At 36.8% G+C, this 27,837-nt stretch overlaps 1 protein-coding gene across 1 annotated transcript; it reads left to right on the top strand.

Moving 5' to 3' along the window:
* The first annotated feature begins 8 nt into the window (after nucleotides 1-8).
* On the top strand, nucleotides 9-26,103 carry LOC149833343 (uncharacterized). Its single transcript, XM_090015059.1, has 13 exons — nucleotides 9-298; nucleotides 394-444; nucleotides 558-708; nucleotides 817-912; nucleotides 1,945-2,021; nucleotides 15,514-15,581; nucleotides 21,549-21,609; nucleotides 22,172-22,239; nucleotides 22,380-22,461; nucleotides 24,373-24,456; nucleotides 24,531-24,608; nucleotides 25,610-25,729; nucleotides 25,804-26,103. Exons 1-13 carry the CDS (start codon nucleotides 182-184, stop codon nucleotides 25,978-25,980), a joined length of 1,230 nt encoding a protein of 409 aa, XP_089871185.1. The 5' UTR covers nucleotides 9-181; the 3' UTR covers nucleotides 25,981-26,103.
* The last annotated feature ends 1,734 nt before the right edge of the window (nucleotides 26,104-27,837 follow it).

The following is a 27,837-nucleotide window of genomic DNA, read 5'->3' as shown; positions in this document are numbered from 1 at the left end:
AAATCGATGCCCCACTCTGTGACTCCTGTCTCACCGAGTCGTAGTGATTAGCGAGGGAAGAGAAGGCGGCAAAGAATCCCGAAAAGGCAGAGGCCGATCGATCGGTCGCAGAGGAGGGAAGGCGAAGGGGAGGAAATTTAGGCCATCTTGATCACACCATTGCAATCGGATCTCGCTCTAGATGGCGGGACTCTCGCTCAGATGTGGAGATTGTGGCGCCCTCCTGAGATCCGTGGAGGAGGCGCAGGAGCACGCCGATCTCACCTCCCACTCCAATTTCGAAGAGTCTACTGAAGCCGTGAGCCCTAATTCTCATCGACCGGTTCGCTTTCTTCCGTAGAATCCGTGTTTTTTCTTTCGGTGGCTGAATTTGTTCGATTTTTTGTCATCCAGGTGCCGAATCTGGTGTGTTCGTCGTGCGGGAAGCCTTGCAAATCGAAAACCGTAAGTTAAAGGGAGAATGCATCGCTTTCTTGTTGGATTTGCGTTTTTTTTGGTGGTGTTGTGGTTGGTAAGTATGGTTTTGTTTTGTTTTGTTTTGTTCGCCGGGATCAAAGGAAAGTGATCTGCATACGAGGCGTACCGGACACACGGAATTCGTTGATCGGACTTTGGAGGCAGTGAAGCCAATCGACCTCGAGGCCCCAAAGGCTCCTGCTGCTGATGATTCCGTTGAGGTTCCTGTTCCTGGGAGTAGTGAATCAGAAGGTAAATTTTTGGCATGTTCTGTTTGCTGGGTAATGAATGTGTGTTGCAGAGCCGAGGAGTTGATTAAAGAGTGTCTAATTTGGTATATTTTTTATTCGAGTTATTCAGAAATGGTTGTTCCGGATGTTGATAAAAAATTGCTGGAAGAACTCGAATTTATGGGATTTTCGACTGCCCGGGCCACTAGAGCACTCCATTATTCCGGTGAGTTAGTTCGAGGGAAGTAGTTTTTGAATTACTTATTTATTTGAGTAGCTAATGTTTGATGAACTCGTAGAAGCTGATTTCACCTTACCTAGAAGGGGGAAATATAGAAAAACAATGTTTTAGTTCTGATATGTCTGGTTCCGTGATATCAATTTATACCAAAATAGATGGCACGGTTGTGGAAAAACATGCACATAATTGGAATAACTTGCCATGTCAGAGACTATCCTTCTTAAAAAAAAAAATGCATCATAAAAGTGACGTGTGTTTGCAGCAGTACTCTGTGAATCTTTGATACTGCATTTGTCATTTTACAATTACATTTATTTTCGAGAAAAGTGTTTGGGAACATTAACAGGTTCTTTTATTCATCATCTGCATTTCATTTATGTGGGTCTTTTGGTAGTCGAGTGATCTTGAGTTTTGAGACCATCCAAAATATTAGATCTTATGGAGTTTCTGTCTCAGCATTTTTACGGCCGTGATTATAAAACTAGTCTAATTTTCGTCTACAGTGAACTTTATGAATAATGGGGTGCTTGTTTTTTTCAATTAGGTCCTTCATTAAGTTTCAACCTGATATTCATTGATAGTCTCCCTCGTTATTCTGGAGCTTGTGAAGCTATTAAGATATCATGGCCAAAGCTAAAGGAGAAAAGAAAGCAGCAGTGCATGTGATCCTCGAATTATCCTTAAATCACAGTTTGTGAAATATTGCATTGCATAGTTCTTTGCTCTGCATAGTGACTCAAAGTGAATCGACATTATTTCATTTGACATGCAGTATCACTTTCTGACAGATTTGGTAGACATATTGGGACATTTTAGTGCAAGTGTGTTGCTCTTTGAGGTTCTACACTGAAACCATCATATAGCTTATTGCTTCTAGATATTAGAAATATTGTTGTTAAGCATGAGCACGTATAACTGGAAGCTCTTGCAGCATATGAAATCCAGTATCTATGTTTGTTTTAGTGAACTATTGTGCTCTGTGTCATGTTTGTTGAACTTGTTTTGTCCTTTTCTTAGGCAATGGTGGAATTGAAGCTGCTATCAATTGGGTTGTGGAGCATGAGAATGACAAAGACATTGATAAGATGCCCTTGGTATGGTACTTATCTTTTATTTAGAGTAGTTCAAATTTTCCACTGTAGTATTTCTTCATAGATGGAATGACATCGTTCTGTATTTTCTCAAAGTGATCTCATAGTATGAGACTGTTACCTCCAGATAAAGCATCAATGCTTTAGTCCTAATCTTGAAAACATTTTCCTTTGAAGGGTTTTACTTTTCATCCTGTGGATGGCTATGAACATGTAATTGCTAGGTGTAAAGCTGGCACTAAATTTTCACGTTAGGATATAGACAATTAACATGTGTTTTGATATGTGATGGTTTCAGTTGCATAGTGCACTTTAGGATGTTATAGTTCTTTATGGGAGACTATTACCTTATATTAACATTATTTCTTGCTTTTTTATGCAATTTACATGATTATTTGGAAGACAAACATTGGAGAAACCACATTTTCTGTAGGGATGGCAGTGGACCGAGGGGAAGTGGGGATCCGTTCGAACCCGCCCTGTTTGGGGTGGGGATGGAGGACACAAAACGGGGATGGAGGTGAAAATAAAAACTCGTGTGGGGATGGACTTACACTATCACCCACCCGCCCCGCCCCGACCCCGACCCCCTTAGTAAAATAACTAAAATACCCTTAGTTATTTAATAAAATTACATATAACTCATATATATATATATATATATATATATATATATATATATATATATATATATATATTTCTAATACTAAATTTCTAACCCTGAAGCCTAAAACAACCCTTTCGGTTCTCCTTCTTCTGGTCACTGCGGTCGACTCTTTCGACCTCCTATCAAGGCTCCTAATGCTGCCCCCCGCATGACAACTCGACCCTCTCGGCGACTCGGGCTCCCCTCCTCTTTCTAACGATGCAACGGTAGGAGATGGGGACGGTAAATTTGGTGAGATACGGGAACAGGGACAAGGACGAGGATGAAAACGAAGATGGTAAAATTAAGACGGGGCGGGGGTGGAGGTTCAAAGTCCCCCCGTCATGGGGATGGACCGGGGATGGAGGTCACTATTTTGAGATGGGACAGGGATGGACACCTTGTCCCCCATACCCGCCCCAGTCCATTGCCATCCCTAATTTCCTGTCATGTTTAGGACGTTGAAAGGCAACTTGTAACCTATGTCACAGTGATTCAACCAACCAGGTACCGCACCCGCGGCGACGTGACTCGATGCGGGTGCGGCATCCGGTGCGGTCAACCCGACCCCGGGTGCGGTCAACGCACCCAAGGTCATATATGTCCAAATTTTGGACTTAAAAAAAGAGCCCGATGAAATGGGCCGAGGAGGATTAGGGCAAAACATTTTTGCCCTCTCCTCTGTCTCCCGACCTCGACGCTGCGAGTTTGCGACCTGTCTCTCAACCCCGACACCGGCGATGCCTACGAGCTGCCACCGTCCGGCGATGCCTCATCTCCATCTCTAAGGTACACATTCTCTCTCTCATTCTCTCCTTCAATCTCTCCTTCAATCTCTCTCTCAATCTCTTGGCTACCTCTCTCTCTATGTTCCTCTTTTTCATCTGTTACTGCATGCCCCCCTCTCTCTCTCTCTCAACTCACCTAAGTTTTTTTATATATACTCTCCCGCACCCCCGCACCCAAGTTTTTTTAAGGTGCCACTTCGCCGTACCCGCACCCATGTGACATAGCTTGTAACTTATGAATTATTTGTATGGATAGAAGGATATTGATTATGTGGAATAAAAGTTGGCCTTCCATTTAAGTGGTGTCTTTGACCTACAATCCTTAATTTATGAGGATGATTTTTTATCTTAAAAGAAAGACTTTTCCGGTCAAAAATAGGTGAAACTTATATGCATGGTGTTAAAGTTATATAAAATGCCCAGTGATTAATTCCTATCCAAAGCGAACCATTTGTTAGTGATGAGGTTGGGTTCACAAACTTTTGTAGATTTCTTTAGCTTTTGAAAAGGTGATGCTAATATGGTGAGTTGGGAAGTCCGCCTTCTTTAGTAGTGGGCGAACAAGGGTATGATGAGCAATCTAATAATGGCTACAAGAGACCCATCAGGCTTACCATTACTAGTATATCAGTAAGGTGAGAAGTTTCACTTCGTAACTCCTTTGATGATTCAAAGTCAACGGTCCCATGGGCTTTTTCTTGTTTATATGGTGGTGCTTTGATTTGCAGTAGATGCCTAACAACTAGTTTGCTGTGACATATGGATTAGAATACTGGACAATATGCTAAAACTAAATCAAAAGGATATTTATAGTGCAAGTGCGCAATCTTAAAAATCAAAACATGAATTTTGCATTCTCAGATGAGTAAAGCTAATAAACTCATGTATATGCATGAGCTATGTCACATGGGTGCGGGTGTGGGGGTGCGGCACTTTCAAAAAACTTGGGTGCCGGGGTGCGGCAAAAATATAAATTTTTTTTATATATATATAAAGTCCAAAAGTTGGACATAAATGACCCTGGGTGTGTTGACTGCACCCAAGGTCAGGTTGACCACATCGGGTGCGGGTGCGACGCCGGTGCGACACCTAGTTGAAGAGTCCCTGTGACATAGTGCATGAGTGACTTTTTGAGCCTTGTGCTTTTCTCTACCTTCCTGAAAATTTCTTGTGTTACTGTTGGGATAAGTCTTTGGTACACACGTCCATGGTATCAATAAGTCAGAACTCATAGTTCAAGTTGTCTTAACTCAATTTGACACCGTAGATGTGATTTACGTGTTTGATTTAGTCAAGATCGACCCTTGGATCACTGAATTCTGAATGTATCATCAGGTTTTTCTGACAAATAAAAAATTCAATGGCTGAAATATTTTGGCTTAAAAATATATATTTTTTATCGAAAAACCATGTTTCGAGGGCCGATCTCCACTAAATCAAATATGTAGATTGTTAATGTATATAGGGGTATTTTAGTCATTTGTAAATACAAGGGTATTGTGGTCAATATACACATTGTACATTTTCTTTTTTTCTTTTTTCTTTTATTTATATTTTTGTAAATCCTAGATTAGGGTTGGGCTTAATGGTCTTTTGACCATAGAGCCATTGGGATTTCCCCAACGGCTACATTTCTAGCCATTGAGAGAGACCCAACGACTCTCTCTTGGTTCCCTTGTGTATGTAAAGGGGTTCAAACCCCATATCATGGAAGGCTTTTTGCTAAAAGCTTTTGGTGAATACAAATCCTATTTTATGTTTGTTGTATGCCCTTAAGTGGGTGATTTGTGTGGATTCGTGATTGTGTAATTGACCCATTAGTAGTCATTGTTATTGTGTATGTCCATAAGTGACACATTTATATTTTGTTACATGGTATCAAAGCCTTGATGCTCTTTTGTTAGTTTTGAGGTACTCAAGAGACTTGTGGGAGATTGAGAAGATCATATAGAGCTTTAGAAAGCGTGCCCATAGCCTCACTTGAAGATTGATGCTTGTGTAGCCGATTTTTAAAGAGTAGAAGAGTTCACCATATCAAATTTGTAGAGCATTGCCAAACCAATTACCTTATACTCTTCTTGGTTCTATATCGTTTGTTTTTTGTTTCTCTTCTCTCTTAAATGGTTGACAAGGAAGTGGTGACGGTGGTCCCTATTAAGTTTGATGAAAATAACTACAATTTATGTGCCACTATCATCAAAAGAATTCTAATCGAAAAAGGCTTGTGGGTATTTGTTGATAGTTCCTCAATGAAACCACAACCTAATCTCACAAAGACTCTTAACGAAAAGGATGAGACTACTAAAGAAGAGGTCCTTAAAGGAAAAGAAAGAGAGAAGACTCTCTTAAATTATAAGAAGGTGATGAAAGAATGGGAGATTGGACATGCAAAGGTCCTTTCCTTATTTATGGGAAGCACGAGTGAGGACACATGTGAGACCATATTAGAATTTGAAAGTGCAGATGAAGCTTTACTCTTTATTAAACAAACCTATACTCAAAGTGATGCCATGTATAGATCAGAGTTGTAAGACAAAATTCACACTTGCAAGCGAGGAGAAAAGAATGTAAGAGAGTACTATGTGACTCTAAAAAAGTTGTGGGATCAAATGGCAAAAATGGAGCCTATTTGGGAAACCCCAAAAGTTGCCCAACAAAGAAAGAAACAAATTGTGAATGATTTTTTTTTTCAATTTATGAGGGGTCTACGACCCGAATTTGAACAAATGAGGAGTAACATCCTCCATAGAAAGCAAGAAGAACTTTCACCTATTCATGAAGTCTTGGCTCAAGTTTGCATGAAAAATGGGGTTAAAATCTCAAACTGAATCAAAGGAGTCCAAGGATAATGTTCTAACTGTTTCAAGACCGGGTGCTAACTCCCATACATATAGGCCTTCAAACTTCCACAAAAATAACAATTTTGGAAAACCTCGGTCTTATAAAGGAAAAGGAGATGGGAAGAAGAAACTTATTTGTTACAATTGTAGAGAACTGGGACATATCAAACCATATTGTTCGAAATTTAAAGCTAAAGAGGAAAAAAAATCGCTTCGGTTGGTGCTTCTCAAGTTGACAAGGAAAGATCAAGTAAATCTATAGAGAATATGTTGCTATCTCAATTGATGAAAGCATTGCAACCTCTCCTCAAAGGTTCCCCCACAACTGGTACCGCCGTCTCCACTTTATCACCACCTGGTACTATTCCTTGGTTCTTAGATTCTGATGCTTCATTTTATATAACTTATAGTTCCATGCTTACAGACCATAGTATCAACTCAAGTAGGAAGAATGCCTTTACTGCGGATGAAACCTCTCTTGATGTTAAAGGAATTGAAAATTTTGAAAAATCTTCAAATTTTTGTATTCCAAAAATAAGAATTATTCCAAAACTTAATTTAAACTTACTTTCGGTTTCTCAAATCACCGATCAATGTTGTAGTGTCTCCTTCACATCTGACCAATGCTTAATACAATATCTTCAGTTTGGGAAGCCGATTAGGGAAGACCATAGAGAAGGAGATCTGTACTACATGGATCAGTTAATTATTCAAATGAAACCATTTTGTCTTAATATAAAAAAAAGGATTTAATTTTGTAGCATCAAAGACTAGGACATCCTAGTATTATTAAACTGTTAAATGTATCTCATTTGAGAAATTTTTGTAATGAGAAAATTCAATGTATTGATTTTATACTTGCAAAGATGAAATCCATTCCTTCTCAAGAGAGGACATTTTTTGCTACTAAACCACTTGAATTAATACAAATTGATGTTTGGGGCCCCGCTCCAGGAAAATCTAAAGGTGGATACATATATTATGTTATCTTTATGGAAGACTATTCTCGTTATACGTGGATTTACTTTCTTAGGCACAAAAATGAAGTATTTGAAAACTTCAAAAAGTTTCACAAATTAGTTACAAATCTGTTCAAAACAAACATATTTATCTTTCGTTCTAATTCAAGGGGAGAATACATGTCAAACGATTTCAAAAGTTACTTAAAATCCAATGGAATCTTACACCAAAGGTCTTGTGTAAACACACCTCAACAAAATGGATTAGCCAAACGAAAACATAGGCATATAGTAGAAACTATGAGGACTCTGCTAATCTCCAAAGGTATTCCAAAACATTTTTGGGCTGAAGCAACTCTTACTGCCGTGTACCTTATAAATTGGCTTTCATCGCCAAAACTTCAAAATGTAAGACCTTTGCCCCTTAGTACAAAGTATATCTAACAAAAATTTTCTTTTATTTCAAACCAATCTCATACAATCAAGCTAAGGACTATCCAGAATGGCACAATGCCATGGGTGAATAAATAAGAGCATTGGAAAAATCTAAAACTTGGAAATTGACTAACTTACCACCTGAGAAGAAATCAATAAGATGTAGATGGATTTTCAATGTTTGTTAAATTATGTATATATAAATATATATATACATATACTTATATATATATACATTCGTATATATATATATATAAGTATATATGTATATATACATAATATAGTTTTTTTTTATTTTGTTATTTTGTATAAACCAAAAACCCGATAGGGGTGTTTTGGTAATTCCAAATGTACCTTTTTCTTTTTTACCTTTTTACCTTTTTCCCCTTTTTCTTTTTTCTTTTTATTTTTGTCTTTTACTTTTTGGAATCATAAAGGGGCCCCACCCATCTAGTCGTTGGGGCCCCAACAGTCATATTTATTACCGTTGGGGCTCCCAACGACTAGAAGGGAGCCCCCTTTATGACTCCCCTTTAGTGCTTCCCTCCTCTATAAAAAGAGGAGGTTCCTTCTTGTAAATGTATGGGTTTTTACACCCTTCTCTTCCTTTCTTCAATAACATCCAACTTATGACTTTAAGTCATTTTCTATATTTGTGAGTTTTGTGTGTGCACATTTGGTGTTTGTGTTCTTGGCTCTAGTAGTCACTCTTAAAGAGTGACTTTTTGCTCTATTGGTGCTTCCGCCTCTTTTCATTACATGGTATCAGAGCTCGGTTGGTGATTGGGCTTTTCTTTTGTCACCTTGGAACGCGTGCCTCTCAAAGTTTTGAAGAAAGGAAGTATATTTGGTGCCGATGGAACGTGACTCTAGAGTGGAGCTTTCTTTTAAGCTAAATGGGTCCAACTATCTCATGTGGGCCTCCGCTATGGAAAATCATCTAAGAGGTAAGAAACTTTGGGGCTTTGTTATGGGAACTACTCCCGAACCCTCTCTTGTTCTTACAAAAATTGAAAATGAAGTTGAAAAAGCTTTAGATGGCGATGAGCGCATCAAAGCCATTAATGAACATCAATCCAAAATTGAGGATTGTGGAAGTAACCATGCCAAAATTTTGGCATGGTTTATGAACAATGTAGACCTTAAAAATTGTGCTAATATTGCCAAATTTAGAAGGGCCAATGAAGCTTGGTTTTTCCTTAAGGGTATGTATACCCAAAAGGATCTTGCCCGACAATTTTTTTGTCAAGAAAAAATCCGTTCCACCAAACAAATGGATATGAGTGTCCGGGACTATTTTAGCTCTCTAACCCCTCTTTGGGATGAGCTTGCCCTTCTTGAGCCTAAATGAGTTGCTCCACAAGATATTGAGCTAAGAAGGGAACAAATTGAAAATGAGCATTTTTTTCAATTCCTTCATGGCCTTCGCCCAGAATTTGAACAAGTGAGGGCATCTCTTCTCCATAGAAGCAAAGCCATACCTATTGAAGATGCCCTTGCCGAGATATGTCAAGAAGAAACTCGACTTGGCTTGAGCATTAGAAGTAATGAAGTTTTGGCCGTTACTAGGCCCGGATCGAATGTTAAAGCATATAGACCTCCCCACTTTAACAAAAATAACAATGGGCCTAGAAAGGGAATTATATGTCACTATTGTAATGAACCGGGGCACATTAGACCGGTTTGTCCAAAGCTTAAAGGAAAGGTTGCCGCGGTTGGAGAAAGTTCTCCAAAGAAGGAAGAAAGTACCAAAGAAGGAGATATCAAAGAAACTCTTAATCATATCTCCGAAGCTCTCCAACACCTTCTCAAGTCTTCTCCTTCAACATCCGGAGCCGCCATCGCCTACTCTTCATCACCTCCAGGTATGTGGATTCTAGACTCTGGTGCTTTTTTTCATATGACATCTCATAAAAACTCTCTTTTAAATGTTTCTTTCGAACCTATATCCTCCTATGTTTCAACGGCCGATGGAACATCATTAAAAATTGAAAGTATGGGAACACTTGACTTCAAAAACTCTCAAAGCTTTTTCGTTCCTAAAGTAAGAATTGTTCCAAAAATTAATTTAAATCTCTTTTCCGTTTCCCAAATCACCGATCATGGATGCCAAGTCTCTTTCTCACCTAAAGATTACACCGTGCAGGATCTCCAGTTAGGGAAGCTGATTGGGCAAGGCCATAGAAGGGGTGATCTCTATTTTATGGACTTTTTGACGCTTCCATCTAAGTCGTCTTGCAATCTTGTTAAAGACAAAAATATTGGTATTTGACATGAGAGACTTGGTCATCCAAATTTTGTAAAAATGTCTCTTTTCCCTTTTTTGAACAATACTTGTAAAGACAATCACATGACTTGTAAAGATTGCATTTTTGGAAAATCTAAAGCTACTCCATTTCCTCAAAGAAGTTATTTTACCACTCGGCCATTTGAACTTGTTCATTCCGATGTATGGGGACCCTCTCCTATTTTATCTAAAGGAGGTTTTTCGTATTATGTGGTCTTTATTGATGACTTCACTCGATTTACGTGGATATACTTCCTAAATCGCAAATCCGAAGTCTTCTCCTTCTTTAAAGAATTTCATGCAATGGTTAAAAATCAATTTTTGGGAAATCTATCTATCCTTAGGTCCGATTCGGGAGGTGAATATATGTCTAATGATTTTCAAAGCTACTTAAAAGAAAATTGAATTTGTCATCAACGTTCTTGTCCCAACACTCCGCAACAAAATGGTCTTGCGGAAAGAAAGCATAGGCACATAATAGAAACTACAAGAACATTATTGATTTCAAAAAATATCCCAAAATCCTTTAAGGCCGAAGCGGTTCTAACTTCAACATATCTAATCAATAGAATCCCTTCATCCTTCTTGAAAAATCTTTCTCCATTTGAAAAACTTTACAATATGTCTCCCGATTATAAAAGATTAAGAATTTTTTGATGTAAATGCTTTGTTTTAACTCGCAAAAATGATAAACTTTCTCCTAGGGCTATTGAATGTATTTTCTTGGGATATGGCGAAAAACAAAAAGGATATCGATGTTTTGACATACTTAAAAATAAACTTTATGTCTCAAAAGATGTCACATTCCTTGAAGAAGAAAACATTTTTTCGCATCAACCAAGTGAAAATATTGACTATTCCTTCTTATTTGACTTGTTACCTCAAGAAAACATCATAGATGATCATGTTGATCCTAGTGAACCTCTTAATGAAGATCTTGTTGAACATCCAAATAATGATCAAAACTTAGAAGAAAATGCTTCAAGACAAATACAAGTCTACTCTAGAAGGCATGAAAGAAATCCTCCTTGTGCCCTTGAAAGATTTTCTCAAAGTGAGTCTATAGAAGAGACCTCTCAAAGAAGATCAAATCGCATTCCCAAGATACCAAATAGATTTGTTTCTTATGACTCTTTTTCTCCTAACTATCGAGCATGCCTACTTGCTCTTCACTCCTTTCATGAACCATCTCATTACAATGATGCTAAACAATATGCTCATTGGAATGATGCTATGGAACTTGAACTTGATGCCCTTAAAAGGGCGCAAACTTGGGAAATCATTGATCCTCCCAATGACAAGAAACCCATTGGATGCAGATGGGTGTTTAAAGTTAAAACTAAGAGTGATGGCTCATTAGAAAGATATAAGGCTAGGTTGGTAGCCGAAGGATATGCCCAAGAGTATGGGGTAGACTATGATGAAACTTTTGCCCCAGTTGCTCGAATGACTAGTGTTCGAGCCCTTATTGCTATAGCTTCTGTTAAAAAATGGTCAATTTTTCAACTTGATGTTAAAAATGCCTTCTTGAATGGTAATTTAAATGAAGAAGTTTATATGGAACCGCCTCCAGGTATGAATTTAAATGGAAAAGTTTTAAAATTAAAAAAGGCTTTATATGGACTTAAGCAAGCTCCTAAAGCTTGGTATGACAGGTTTAGTAATGTATTAATCAATTTAGGTTTTTTATCTTGCTATAATGACACTGCTCTTTTTGTTAAAAGGACAGGTGACTCCATTATTATGCTTCTGTTGTACGTTGATGATATGATTATCACTGGGAATGATAAAAAGGGAGTAAATGATATTAAGTCTATGTTAAAAGATACTTTTGATATGTCTGATCTTGGTTATTTGAGATATTTTTTAGGAATTGAAGTGGCTTATTCCGCGCGAGGATACATCTTATCTCAAATAAAGTTAGCTGCAGAAATTTGTACCAAATCAGGAATATCTAATGAAAAGAAAGTTGAGAATCCCGAAGTTATCGATTCGAAACTAAGACTTGAAGATGGTGTTCTTCTTGAAGATCCAACACCCTACCGTCAACTAATTGGATCCCTCACCTATCTATCCATTACCCGTCCAGACATTGCTCATGCAGTTCATGCAGCGAGCCAGTTCCAGCACGCGCCTACTACGGTTCATATGGCGGCTGTAATGAGAATTGTGCGATATATCAAAAATACCATCTCTAAGGGACTCTTCTTATCCTCTTCCTCATCTCTTGAATTGACTGCTTTTATCGATGCTGACTGGGGAGGTAATCCCAATGATCGTATCTCAATTACGGGTCTGTGCATTTTTTTAGGCGAATCTCTCATCTCGTGGAGATGCAAGAAGCAGCAGAAGGTCTCATTATCATCTACAGAAGCTGAATATCGGGCTATGGCGATGCCAACTATGGAAATTGTGTGGCTCAGAAGTCTTCTTGGTGACATGGGCGTTCCCATTTCCACTCCCACCAAGCTCTGTTGTGATAACAAGAGTGCGATATACATTGCCAGCAATCACACCTTCCATGAGCGGACTAAGCATATCGAAATGGATTGCCATTATGTTCGAGACGAGTATCTCAAAGGGACCATCACATTGTCATATGTCACTTCAGAGTATCAACTGTCTGACTTCTTCACCAAGGCGCTCCCAACTCCACGATTCATGTTTCTTCTTGGCAAACTTTCGGTCTTCTCCCCGTAAAGTTTGAGGGGGCATGCTAAATTATGTATATATAAATATATATATACATATACTTATATATATATATATATATATTCGTATATATATAAGTATATATACGTATATATGTATATATACATAATATAGTTTTTTTTATTTTGTTATTTTATATAAACCAAAAACCCGATAGGGGTGTTTTGGTAATTCCAAATGTACCTTTTTCTTTTTTACCTTTTTCCCCTTTTTCTTTTTTCTTTTTATTTTTGTCTTTTACTTTTTGGAATCATAAAGGGGCCCCACCCATCTAGTCGTTGGGGCCCCAACAGTCATATTTATGACCGCTGGGGCTCCCAACGACTAGAAGGGAGCCCCCTTTATGACTCCCCTTTAGTGCTTCCCTCCTCTATAAAAAGAGGAGGTTCCCCCTTGTAAATGTATGGGTTTTTACACCCTTCTCTTCCTTTCTTCAATAACATCCAACTTATGACTTTAAGTCATTTTCTATATTTGTGAGTTTTGTGTGTGCACATTTGGTGTTTGTATTCTTGGCTCTAGTAGTCACTCTTAAAGAGTGACTTTTTGCTCTATTGGTGCTTCTGCCTCTTTTCATTACAAAAACTAAGAGTGATGGAACATTTAAAAGATATAAAGCGAGACTAGTAGCCAAAAGATACTCACAGGAATATGAGATAGATTATGATGAGATCTTTGCTCCTGTCACGAGAATGACTATTATTAGAACACTTATAGCTGTAGCTGTTATTAGGAAATGACCCATCTATCAAATGAATGTCAAAAATGCCTTCCTTAATGAAGAATTAAAAGAAGAAGTATATATGGATCCTATCACCTGGGTATGATATTCTGAAAGGAAAGGTTTTTCATCTTAAAAAGGCTTTGTATGGTCTCAAACAAGCATCAAAGGCCTAGTATGATCATTTTAGTTCTGTTATGACTAGTTTTGGATATTTTTCATGTTATACTGATACCACTTTATTTGTTAAGAAATCTGTTGCAGGTATTGTAATTCTTCTCCTTTATGTTGATGGCATGATCATAACAGAAAGAGATAAACAATGAGTAAATCATATTAAACATGTACTTAAACAAAATTTTAAAATGACTGATTTAGGCTTTCTTAGATTTTTCCTCTAGATTGAAGTTACTTATTCTCCTCGAGGATATTTATTGTCTCAATCTAAATTTGCTACTGAGATTATTGATAGGTCTAGATTGACTGACGAAAAGAGAGTAAATATACCTGAAGTTATTAACAGAAAGATGAAGATTGATGATGAAACTCCATTAGATGATCTCACACCATATCGACAGATGATCGGTGCCTTGACATACTTGACCATCACCAGACCAGGCATCTCTCATGCAATTCACATTGCTAGTCAACTTCAACACTCTCCTACTTCAGTTCATATGAGTGCTGTTATTCGTATTATTGGATATTTAAGAAATTCTATTAATAGAGAATTACTATTGTCTTCCTCCTTCCTACTTGAATTAGTTGCATATTCTTACTCTTATTGGGGAGGCGATCTCAATGATAGATGCTCAACCACTGGCGTTTGTGTTTTTATAGGAGGCTCACTGGTATCCTGAAAATGCAAAAAGCAACAAAATGTATCTGTCATCCACAGAAGCTGAGTATCGGGCTATGGCCACCACAACATTATAAATTGTTTGGTTGAAGAACTTGCTGGCAGACATGGGAGTACCATCAATCATATCATCCAGGTTATGCTCTGACAACAAAAGTGCCATATATATTGCTAAAAATCATACCTTTCATGAACGCACTAAGCACATCGAGATGAATTGCCATTATGTCAGAGAAGAATTTTTGAAGAAGACGATTTCGCTGCCGCATGTCATGTCTGAATATTAGCTTGCACACTTCTTCACTAAAACCCTTCCTTTGCCTAGATTTCTTTTTTTGTTAAGCAAATTTTCGGTGATCACACTGTAAGCTTGAGGGGGGTAAGCTTGAGGGGGAGTGTTAATGTATATAGGGGCATTTTAGTCATTTGTAAATACAAGGGTATTGTGATCATTGTACACATTGTACATTTTTCTTGTTTTTATTTTTCCTTTTATTCGTATTTTTGTAATTCCTAGATTAGGGTTGGGCATAATGGTCTTTTGACCATAGAGCCGTTGGGATCTCCCCAACGACTATATTTCTAGCCGTTGGGGAGACCCCAACGATTCTCTCTTGGTTCCCTTGTGTATATAAAGGGGTTCAAACCCCATATCATCGAATGCTTTTTGCTAAAAGCTTTTGGTTAATACAAATCCTATTTTTATGTTTGTTGTATGCCCTTAAGTGGGTGATTTGTGATTGTGTAATTGACCTTTTAGTGGTCATTGATAAGTGACACCTTTGTATTTCGTTACATAGATCACATCTGCGATGTCAGATTGAGCCGAACCAATCTGTGCCTATGAGTTTCGACTCATTGATACCGTATGGATGTTGATACTGGAGACTTATCCGCTACTGTTGTATCTTTGCCAATGCCCATGTGACATAGTATGCTACCAATAATTTTCTTTATGAGAGCCTCCTTCGTTATTTAGTTACCCAATAAAATGTTGCTAGTTTTAGCGATTGCATCTGCAATTCTTCATTTTTGTATCTTTTTTTCAGCTATCTTTTAGTATAGTAGAGGAGTTTCTTCAACTTCATAAATGTGTCAGCAGTTATGTGCTTTCCTATAATGTGTTTCACTAAGCTGTCATGAATGTGTATCTATATACAAATAAATAAAAATACATGCATATACTTAGGTATGTATATTTATGTGTTCTAATATATTCTTTCCTTTCATGCAATCTCATATTTTCAGATACCTGTGAGTACTGCAAAACCAACATTGACCCCTGAGGAAGTGAAAGCCAAAGCACAGGAACTGCGGTTTGTACTCTCAACTTAATATTGTATGGAAATATATTGTACTCAGGAAAATGATATAGAGAAGAATGCTGCAGAGAGTACTCGTCAAACTTTTCATTCTGGTTTACTAAAAGACTGAAAATTTTGACTATTTTGTGGTTTAGTAGACTGCTTATTTTCTGTAGATTATTTTAAGCTATTGAATTTGTATGAGTTCTCTTTCATGACTTATGTTTGATGTTTGAACACCCCCCTTCTCTCTCTCTCTCTCTCTCTCAAAAACCATGCTTCATGCCTTTCTAATTAACAGGCATAGTTATCAGAGACAACTTCTAATGATTGTGATATTTTCTGAAACTACTGACCTTTAGAGGGCCACATTCCTGTATAGATGCTGTGAATTTCAGAAAAAGGGTGCTCATGTTTTTTTGACTGTAGCCAAGAACAATATTGCTCCCTGATTTTTCTATGTAGTTTATCTGGTTGTCTATTAATGTTTGGATTAGTTGGATGGCCTTCATCAGAATCTCCAAGTTTCCTTTAATAAGTAGAGAGTTCACTAATGAATGAGATTGTTCTAAATTGATTTTCATGTCCTTTTTATCAGAATGAAGCTTCTGTTAAAATGTATCATTCAACATTTGTAATATTATATATATTTTATATATAAAGGATAATACATATTCATATATGGTATATATGCATATGTATTATCTTAATTATATATATAAAATATATATTTCTCTATTTATAGGCATAGGGGTAGTTTAGACATTTCACATTTTTACGCATATTCCATTCGGAATATGTTTGTAATTTAATTTTATTTTTTCTTTTGTTATTTTTCTCCTTTTTTTGGGTTTGCGCCACCTAGGGAGGCTCCCCAAAGAGTCGTTGGGGAGCCCCCAACGGTCACAAATGTGACCGTTGGGGGCTCCCAACGACTCCTTTGGGAGCCCCCTTTGTGGCTCCTCTCTTGTGTTATAAATAGGGGTCTCCCCCTTGTATTTCTTTACTCCTTGGAGGAGCTTATGCTCCATTGTATAGGGTTTTTACCCTCTTTCTTCAACAATATTCAACTTATGACTTTATGTCATATTTACCCCTTTTATGGGTTTATGTATTAGCACATGATGTGCTTGTGTTGTTCCCTTGAGTGGGTTTATTCGCACTTAATGTGCATGTGTATGGGTTCATTATCGAACCTAAAGTATTCAAAGTCACTTTCTAACATGGTATCAGAGCGTGGTCACGATGGGGTTGTCTTTTGATGCAACGGAAAGCGTGTTGATCAAGAAATGGTGAAGTATTCATTGTCCTTCTCTTTTTTCTTAAGTTTTCGGTATGTATCTCTTTTCTTAACATATTATGCATTATGAAATTATTTTTTGCATATGAAGTGTTTATAATAGTTGAATCACCTCTTTTCAAATTTCGCATGTTCAAAATTTTTTAAAAATATCTCCTTTTAAATTTAGTAAACTTGTTTTGCTATTCAAATATATAAATTCTTGTTTATATGTTTATTGATTACTCATCACATATAAATAGTAATTTATGTTCTTTCTTAAAATTGTCTTCAATTATGTGGGATTTATGATGATTACATAAGTATTTCATAAATTAACTTTTAAAGATTATATATGATCTCTTGATTAATGATCTTTGTTTAAAAAATCTTTTCTCTCATATAAAGTCTAATTGGTTTTGAGTTCTTCTCTTGTTTATGGATTTTAGTGCATTTTTTGAAAAATCTTGATATAATTCTTGTATAAGAATCTCCCACATCTAAATCTTTGTTATGAATCCTAAGTAGTTCTTGTCAATGATGTTTCAATGGTTTTGGTTTAGTTAAAGGATTTTGAAAAATTATTTGTGATAAATATGTTGTATGAACCATTGTGTTCATTAAGAAAGATCTTTTAAAATCTTCTCACACTATATAGAATGCATAGTGTATCTATTGCATCCTTTGGTATAAAAGACTTCATTAATTTTTGAGTTTTCGTCTAATGATACAACTTTATAAACATGTTTGTTTGTATTTTTCATATAAAGTTTCAAAACCTCTTGATTGTATCTCTAAGGATGCCTACATTGGCCATAATATGGTCTTCTTTGTCTTAAATTGCATTTATCAAGCATATAATTACATAATTAAAGCTTGAGAGACTCAAGCATTTGCTTCCATTTTATGAAATACATGCATTATCGCATGTTTATTATTTATACGCTTTTTTGTATTTTGTTTAAGTGTTGTGTGAGTGCTTTCGTGCACTTCTTCTATAAAGTATTTATGCTTGTATGTGTATTGTCTCTTCGTAGACATTTTCACATGATACTCTCTTTTCAATAAAGAGATGTTTTTTCCTTTAGGGCTTGTGTTTATTTTTTATGAACTTGTAAGATTGTTTCTTTTATCATTATGAATGCTTCCGCAATATCTTGGTACATGTTGTCCTAAATTTACACATTTAAGATTATTGCCATTTTACATCTTGGTATACATATAATTGCAAATTATAAAGGCTTGATTTGTTTCTTGGATGATTCCAATTCCTTTCTCACACATGACATAGCTTAAGTATTTCATGTTGTGTTTATTGAGTCTTTTGATAATGATCATGATGTTGCTTAATATGTCATAAATTGTGTTAGTTGCATAATAAGTCTTTTTGTATAAATGACTTCTTTTGAAGATTAAGCATAATTCAGATTTATGCAAAATTGTTGTTATAAAGCATATTATTGTGATTGATTATATTGGACCTTTGATTCAATTTTTAATCGGTCCTCTTTTCTTTGGAAAATGATTCCTAAAGTGTTTATTGCCTTTTTGTGGCATTTATATTTGCCCATCACATGTTATTTAATGCATCATTTATTTGGCCTTATTATTGTTTTATTAGAGATGTTTGTTGAGGTGAGTTATGGGCACCTCGTGTTATATTATTCTAGATTGTCCACTTGCCATATTATAGATGGTGATTGAGGTGAGTTATGATCTCCTTAGGACTCTAGAATGATTTGGTATATGATCTCTAATTATGAGTGTGTCACTCATTGTTATGTCATTTTAGTTTGTCCACTTACCATATTATAGATGGTGGTTGAGGTGAGTTATGGGCACCTTGGGACTCTAGAATGATTTGGTATATGAGTGTGTCACTTGTTTAATGTTGGCCATTGATCTTATGAATGCTCTTATTTATAAATGTGATGGATATATGATGTTTAAAACCTTAAATGTTTTAAGGTATATTGAAATCAAGGTTTTGGGGTTATTGCCCAACCTTTTATTGTTTATGAATCATATGAGTGCATTTGCACATTTATGTTTTGTGCTTTTGTGCACAAGTGTTCTTGGTGTGTGTATATTCACACATTTTATTTCAAAATGATATTGTTATGGGTATTCTTTTTTGAAGAATATTGTTTCAAGGTTTTATTTATATGTTTGTCATTACAAGTCTTATTGCCTCAAAAGTCTTCTCCTTTTATGCCTCTTATCTAAGTGTCATCATATGTAGACAAGAATTTTATTACACCTTCGTGTGTTGGTAGCCCTTTGTTGGCTTTTGCTCTCTTGGTCTAGTAGCTGAACACACTTGTCTTGAGTGTTATTTTATGTAGACAAGGCACGTTGATTCACACCATGATGTGTGATTTTAGTCCATGTTGGCGTTTGTGTCCTTGTTCTAGTCGCTGAGATGTATGCCCATGGTTGGCTTATTTCACTCATTTCAAGTGCCATCTTATGTAGACAAGAGATGTATTGTGTTTTAGCCCATGATTGACATTGTTACTCTTGTTCTAGTAGTTGAACATACTTGGTTTTGAGTGTATTTTTACGTAGACAAGAGATGCTTTTGGTCCATGTTGGCGTGTATTCTCTTGTTCTTGTCGTAGATGCACTCATTTCAAGTATTATTATATGTAGACAAGAGGTTCTTTTGCACACCTTTGTGTGTGTCTTTGGCCTTTAATGACATTATATTTATATTCTTGATCTAGTAGCTTATACACTTGATTTATGGGTTTTGGAGGACTAATGAGGTAGTGGTTTGTAATGGATGAACTATTGTTGAAATTTGCAAAATTTCATTTATGACTTGTGTTTTAAGATATTCAAGTGAATCATATTTTTGATATGTATATTTTAAAATCAAGTTGATTTTTTTGGCATTTAATCTATATATTAAGTGCTTATGGTTCTTTGGCCACTTTTGTATGCAAAATGTGTTTTTTGTCAATTGAGTGAGATTTTTCTAAATGGGTAAGATTCTCTATTCAAATAACACTCTTCGTTTTGCCTCGTAAATGAATTTAAAACCTTGTGAACTTTTGTGTTTATTTTGTCTAAAGTATGCTTGGAGACTTCGTTTCTCTTGTTTGGCACTTCATTACATGTTTGAAGCATGATTCATTAATGATTCCTTTAAGTATTAATTCATTTCATGATAATATATGCATATGCTTTTTAAGGCCTTTTAGGATCTCATTCAATAAAGCATATGTAACTTATGCCTCTTCGTATGCTTACTGTGGTGTCCCTTAGGGGACCATTGTGTTTTTCCCCATTATGGGGTTATGTTTGTCCAATGATGGACCTTATGAATGCATTATGCATTATTGCAATTCATTTCCATATAATTTGCTTCCGCTCACTCTTTAACATGATATTTGATTTTTGAAACTTTGGTCTTCTAAATTTTCTTTTCATGCTTAAGTAATTATCCTATTATGCATAAATTTTGCACCTTGTTAGGAATGTTCTATTTTGAGTAAAGTGCAAAGATATTTTTTACTTGTTCTTTGTTGTTGTTTCTCAGGATCTTAAAGATAAGAGGAAAAGAAGTACCTTGGATAGATCATGGAAGGTGTTCATCGTTAAATACGTTGGAGGAAGACATTTGCAATGACATTCGTACTGATGGCTCTTGAAGACCTTGAGATTCTTCCTCTTGCTTTCTTCAATCTTTTCGTTCCCCCACGCAAAGCTTGAGGGGGGGTGTTAAAATGTATCATTCAACATTTGTAATATTATATATATTTTATATATAAAGGATAATACATATTCATATATGGTATATATGCATATGTATTATCTTAATTATATATATAAAATATATATTTCTCTATTTATAGGCATAGGGGTAGTTTAGACATTTCACATTTTTACGTATATTCCATTCGGAATATGTTTGTAATTTAATTTTATTTTTTCTTTTGTTATTTTTCTCCTTTTTTTGGGTTTGCGCCACCTAGGGAGGCTCCCCAAAGAGTCGTTGGGGAGCCCCCAACGGTCACAAATGTGACCGTTGGGGGCTCCCAACGACTCCTTTGGGAGCCCCCTTTGTGGCTCCTCTCTTGTGTTATAAATAGGGGTCTCCCCCTTGTATTTCTTTACTCCTTGGAGGAGCTTATGCTCCATTGTATAGGGTTTTTACCCTCTTTCTTCAACAATATTCAACTTATGACTTTATGTCATATTTACCCCTTTTATGGGTTTATGTATTAGCACATGATGTGCTTGTGTTGTTCCCTTGAGTGGGTTTATTCGCACTTAATGTGCATGTGTATGGGTTCATTATCGAACCTAAAGTATTCAAAGTCACTTTCTAACAGCTTCTCCATATGGATGGAAGCATAATCCAGTAGTGGTTTTGGTTGTGTTCTTTTTTTTTAATAAATGAATCCTTCCTCTGTCTTTGTTTGTTTTGAATGTCCCATTTCTTTGTTTTGTCAAGAGTTGTTACACCTGTCTATGCCTAAAGCTGTGTATGTGTTACATCATTGATCAGCAGCTAATGCATCTTATATATATATATATATATATATTCCTTTTTTCTGTACATGCTGGCATGGTTCTATTAGAGATAGATTCACAATCCTTCCATTCCTGTTATTGATTACATCTTCTTTCTGTAATCCTATAGTTGTACATCTATTTTCTAAATTGAGACTGATAACCTCACCTATTTGTAGGGAACGGGCTCACAAAAAGAAAGAAGAGGAAGAAAAGCGAATGGAGAGAGAAAGAGAGAAGGTATCAGTAATTGACATTGCAACATTTTCTTTTCGCTTTCAAAAATTGATGTTGATGGCAGGAAATTGGGGTATGCTTCAATGCATTTTTGTGATCTGTCCAGAAAATGTGGGATTAATAGGGTGAGAATGATGCTTGCACTGGAGTTCTAATTGCCCGAAATAAATTCTTTTAGTTTAATATGGCAGATATCAGGATTTATTTCCCTTAATGGCATGGGTCTGCAGGACCTTCCTTCTCCTATTCTTTTCTTATGAAGGGTGATTCTAATTGGTGTACTACAAGATGGTAGAAGGTCTTTTCTTTCATGTGTGTTTTCCTTTGTTTTCTTTTATCAGTTGTATTATGTGTTGGATATCCGTTGAAGTTTTTATTAGTTTATATTGCCTTTTCCACTTCAGAAAAAAAATCATATCAGTTTCATTTGTATTGGTTTTTCTGTTTATTAAATTAGTTTTCAAACGTTAGCATATTGTACTGTACTAAGTGTTTTTGCTAGTAACTTTCTGGAAAAGGTTTTTTACTTTTTCTCAATCTGAAAAATAGTGCCGTACTCTTTCAGGAAAGGATTCGGGCTGGAAAGGAGATTTTGGAAGCAAAACGGATTGAAGAAGAAAATGAAAGAAAGAAGTTAGTAGTTAGCTAATGTCATCTCTCTCTCTCTCTCTCTTAGTGATATCCTCTGTAGTTGTTGCTCTGAGGCATTTAGAACAAGTTCTTAATTATTTGTAGTATATATACTACTGGTTCTTACAATTGCTTGATGTTAGAATTTTGGCATTGCGGAAAGCAGAAAAGGAGGAAGAAAAAAGAGCAAGGGAAAAGATTCGTCAGCGACTTGAGGAGGATAAGGTGCTTTATTAATTCTGTCATGATCTTTGTTTCGGTGTTTCTGCTTCCATGGCTTTCCAGTCATCTGCATTTTATTTATTTATTTAACTTCATTTTTTTCAGAGTGAAAGGATGGCACTGTTCAAGTGTTCATTCTTGCTTGGTTCTCGTGAAGAAGCTACTTTATTACAACTAGAATATCGGGCTTGCCACTCGATTGGAGCATAACTCTTAGCTTTAGCTACAGGAAAATTTGTGGCACTGAAGTCTAATTGATTCTTGATGCTAACTGCTAAGTTTCAATAATGCTTCTAGATTCTGTTAAATACCCATGGAAAATAGTTCCAGTCATGTTGATCCTTTTTAGTTCCCATGAAATAGTTCTGATGGAACTTAACAATATGATACTTTTCAGATATATTGAGATAATGTGGAAGCCCTTTATCTGGTTAGGCACTTCTGTGTAAAATCCACAATTTGGAGCTAGTGCAAATCCTGATGTTGTGTTTTTAATGTTGAACCACATCTATATATTTTCCATCAATTGAACTCTTTTTCTTGGTGTATTTGAGAGCTGCACAAAATCAATTGATCTCAAACACACCTTCAGACATTGCTGTTTGTTGGAACTTGGGAGGTCTCATTTTCACATTAAACAAATTTGATAATGACCTGTCAAAACCATGTTATCTATAGACCAATGCCACTCTCTATGATGAGATTTTGTGGAATCCTATTTGGTTTGGATGTGGGCCCCACTGGTTCTTCAATTGAAAAATTCAACCATTGCTTTTGAATCTTTTGTACTTCATAATGTTTCATGTATCAAGATTTTATTCCGGAGGGTTCAATAGTGATGGCTGGACGGTAAAGTCTAGTACTTGTAGCTGAAGGGCTCTTGGTTCTAGATCCCTACACGGGGGCTGCTTTCACTCACAAAGATTCCAGAATTGTGGGGACAAAGCATCCCTAGAATAGTTAGGCCTTAAAAAAAATTTTAACCTGTTCCGAGGGCTTCAGTTGAGTAGGATGTGCGGGATTTGTCTGCCAATAGGTGTATCATGGGCTCTTAGTTTCCACCTGAGGTCCTTTATCTTCATTCCAGGTGGGCATCAGGTGGGGCTTCTCTAGGCCTGGATTTGTCCCATAAGAGTATGACCACAAGCCTGGGGAAATCCCTAAACTGTGGCAGTCCATCGTGGTTCTTATCAGGCTTGTGTTGGGCCAAGGTTTTCTCTGGGCAAACGGCCAGGACCCGGGCCCATGTGTATGTGTCATCAGGTCAGGCTCAAAGCTTGTCAGACTAAGCTCCACTTGAAACAAATTATACCATACTGAGCATTTACTGGTTAAGCTGGGTTTGGCTTATGTTTAATTGGGTCTCATGCTGCAAATGTAACCCAAATCTGGCCCATGCTGATCTGGGTATATGATAGCGCATTGGTACCCGGCCCAATGTCCACCATAGTCTTCCTCCTGATGTATCATGTCCATTGACATTTGCAGGATCGATCAACTAGTCTTGTTCCACAAGATGCTTCTTTTTTTATGATTCAAAGGAAAGTAGAGGTGTTTTCTTGATTCTTGGTCTACCATCAAATCGTGTTCTTTTCCCTTACATTAGAAGATTATCATGCCATTTTGAGAGGGTTTCTCTTGGACATATGGTGGCAATTTGGATCTTCTGAACATGTCAATTCTAATTATCCAAGATATAGATATGAAATGCTTGATTTTTCACAGCATAATTCATTTGCAAATATTTTCTATTGTGCACATGCACATATGTTTTATCCGACCAGGTTATCATGTATGGGCATAGCTGCATATTTCGATCCATTGATATGCTTATGTTTTGTATGACCATAAATATTAGTACCTAGGTTTTGTTTGCCTGATTCCGTCTAAAAGTCAGGCATCTATGTGTGACAGGCAGAAAGGCGACGAAGACTTGGATTGCCTCCTGAAGACCCTGCTACCGTCAAAGCTCCTGCACTAGCTGTGGAGGAAAAGAAGGTATTATCTTCTAATTTGTTTGTACGGTAATTGTGAGTTACTGAACTAATCTCTGATCTGAACAATATTGGTAGAGTTCATTGCCTGTGAGGCCTGCTTCAAAAGCAGAGCAAATGAGAGATTGTCTGCGGTCCCTGAAGCAAAGCCATAAGGTAATGCAGCTCTTGTTAGCTTGAATTTCTCTTTGGATAGCATGAGATGTATGTCATAGAAGGCAGAAACTAATACATTGTGGTTGAGTGATTAGCTTGTTGCGCTGACTTACAGTAAATTCAGTGTCTTTAGATATGTGTTTCCTTCCATTGTGATGTTGGACTCATGTTGCCATGGACAGGGGTGAGTCTTCATATATAATTGTATGCTGCCTTGCAAATGAAGCAATGTAGATTTTCTTCATCTGGAACTCTTTTTTGTGTTTATTTCTGGACCTGGAATTTTTTCTTCTTTATAATCCAATATCTGGTATGGCCAACTGCTGACCAAACAGCAAGCAATGACCAGTCAACTGATTTTCATTCCGAGGATGCAGTTCCTTTCACCGACTGTTGACATACTTGAATACTGAATTGGTCTACTACATGTTTTATGTTAAATGGAGTGAAATATGGCATGCATGGATAAAATGTGCACAGGCACATTTGCTTGTGGAGACTATATTGGAAACTTGGTTATGTGGTGGCAAGCATCCATTCCGAAATGTGTCTTTGGAGCTGGGTGTTTCTGCAAGTAATCTTGCGACATCTGCATCTCCTGCAAGCATCTGCATAACCCAGTGAATGTTATGTTTCTGTTTGGTGTGTGTGTGTGTGTGTGTGTGTGTGTGTCGCGCAACGTTGTGCATTTTGTGTGAGTGAAGGTGCAGTTGCACTTTCGTTCATTATGAATGTACTGTTTCATGGGGCTTGTGTTCAGCTCAGGCAGACCTATAGACTGAAAACAAGCCTTCAGTGGAATTACAAGTCACTTATTTAGATGCCCATTTACTTCTACCAACTTTGTGATGAAAACAAGCACCCTATGATGATGTCCATGGTTGAAAGGCCACAAGTCAGCTATAAAAAAAGACTGCTAATCAAAGACAGTATAAAAGTACTCTTCGAAAGTATGAGTTTAAGCTTGTTCACCCCCTATTTTTGTCACTCTTGTGGATCAGGAAGAAGATGCCAAGGTGAAGAGAGCCTTTCAAACTCTGCTAACATACATTGGTAATGTCGCCAAGAACCCAAATGAAGAGAAGTTCAGGAAGATTCGACTTACCAATCCTTCATTTCAGGTATGCTGACCCTGCTGAAGCTGAATTTGGTCTATGATTAGTGATTAATAACCAGTCGTTGTCCTGCATATCAGGAGAGAGTCATGAGTCTAAAGGGAGGTATCGAGTTTCTTGAACTCTGCGGTTTTGAGAAGATTGAGAATGGTGAATTTTTGTTTCTTCCGAAGGAAAAGGCGGACATGACAGTACTGAACACTGCAGGATCAGAGCTAAACTCTGCCATAGTGAATCCTTTCTTTGGAGTTCTGTAAGGTTGGGGATAGTTTATCTCAAGCTGTACCCGAGAAGTTATATTTGTATGGAAATAATGCATCTGTTATTTCCCGAATATTGTGAACTATGCAATTTGTCCTAGGCACAGGACAGTCTGTTTTGAAGCCTCTGTTTCCAGTACTTTGATCTTGACTGGTTAGACCACTGGTAAGTCTCTAGACGGGTCGGGGTTTGGTCTGATTGAGTTTATTGCTAAATCCTACATGGCCTAACCAGAATTGGGCGTGGACAAGAAAAACCTTGCTGCATCTCGACCCAATTAGCTATTTGCTTTTTATCTGATACGAATTTACTTGGATCTGTTATGAAGGATCCACAAATACTGATTATGAATTTATGAAGAGGATTAAAAAAACAGACCTTATATTGATTGCATATTAAAATGTTTAGATCTTAAATATGAGCTGGATCACAATCATTCTATAATATCAAAATTAGGCCAAAGTGTTCAGGCTGTAAATGAGATGAGCCGCTGGAACTCATAAAATAAGCTTAGCAAAAAATTCACAAATAACAAATGCTCAGCTCGTACAGACTAATATAATAATAAATATGTTTTAGAATAAGTGTTCGACTTTCCAGCATTTGGTTTATGAGTTTACATCCTATTTCTCAAACCCCACCCCTCTGTAATGAAGTGGTCGGATCTCAACTCAATAGGTCTGGAGTTCAAATCTTATCACTTTTAGCTTTAGCATACCGTTAGAGAAGCTTCCTTGAGCGATATGGTATATAAATAAAACAACAGTAACAATTGCAAAAACAACCTAATCACTTGTTCATTTTAGTTTGGGTTTGTCATGAGCTCAAGCTTAGTTCGAGCTCATCACAAGCACAAGCGGGGGTTTGAACACATCATTTACCAGCCTCACAAAAGTGTATGAAGGCGGTTGTTAGTTGTCACATGCCGAATGCACCTTTCCTCCAAAAGTAGGGCTGATAAATGAATCAAGCAACTCATGACTCAGTCTTGGTTTGGTTAGTTTAGCTGGTGAGCCGAGCCATGAGCAGCTTGTTTTGCTTAAATAAGTCAAACTCAAACAGAGGGTGTTTTGGCTCAACTCTGCTTGAGAGAGCTTGTATAGATAAAAAGTATATATACATACTTTTGTGTATAATATATATTGTAAGTACAATAATATATACAAAAAGAATGCATAAAACATATATACAAAGAGAAGTACGCATGAAAAATATGTGCATAAAACATGAACTATTAAGTGTAATATATAAAATATATATATTTTGAGTGTAATATATTAAAAAAATATTTTATGTATAAATAACATGAAATGTTTTTACAAGAACCAGCTCGTGTTTGTCTCGGCTAAACACGAACATGAGTTGAGCCCGAACATGCCCTGTTTGGTTCGATTGGCTCGTTTACCAGCACTATCCCAAAGGGCCCTCATGAGGGAAACTTGATCCACAGGCGCGGGGGGGGATCCAGTTTTGACATGAAAAAGAGTTTAACCACATTAAATATGTGACACCCCACTCCATTCTTCTCACATGGGCGTTTGTTTCAAACTTGGACTTGGTGGGTGAGAGCACACCTTTCATAAGAAAGGGGGCCTCTTCCGTATGAAAGGGGCTGAAGCAAATACCCCCTAAGGAAATTTCTTTCCTTTTCTTCCAAGGATCCTTACCGTACTTGGCCAGGAACTATTTTTCAAGTAAATCTCCCTTGCGCAATAAGGCTGTGTTTGGGAGGAGGTATTTGGAAGGTTATGAATGAAGTTGAGGAAAGCAAAATTACTGGAATTCAAGGGAATTGGTTTTGGAGGAAAATGTGGATTCTAATTTTTGTTTGGAAGCACTAGGAACTCAATTAA

This window comes from Nuphar pumila, chromosome 7 (assembly GCF_984573655.1).
Source record: "Nuphar pumila chromosome 7, dmNupPumi1.hap1.1, whole genome shotgun sequence".
NCBI classification, from domain to species: domain Eukaryota; kingdom Viridiplantae; phylum Streptophyta; class Magnoliopsida; order Nymphaeales; family Nymphaeaceae; genus Nuphar; species Nuphar pumila.
The sequence above is the reverse complement of the archived record's forward strand: the minus strand, read 5'-3'. Positions and strand labels throughout refer to the sequence as shown.

Bases quoted from the DNA above. Each gene is read 5' to 3' on its own strand.
- LOC149833343 (XM_090015059.1), top strand. From the start codon at position 182: ATGGCGGGACTCTCGCTCAGATGTGGAGATTGTGGCGCCCTCCTGAGA. The intron at 2,022-15,513 runs GTATGGTACTTA...TCATATTTTCAG, and splicing joins ACATTGATAAGATGCCCTTG to ATACCTGTGAGTACTGCAAA. The intron at 24,457-24,530 runs GTATTATCTTCT...CAATATTGGTAG, and splicing joins TAGCTGTGGAGGAAAAGAAG to AGTTCATTGCCTGTGAGGCC.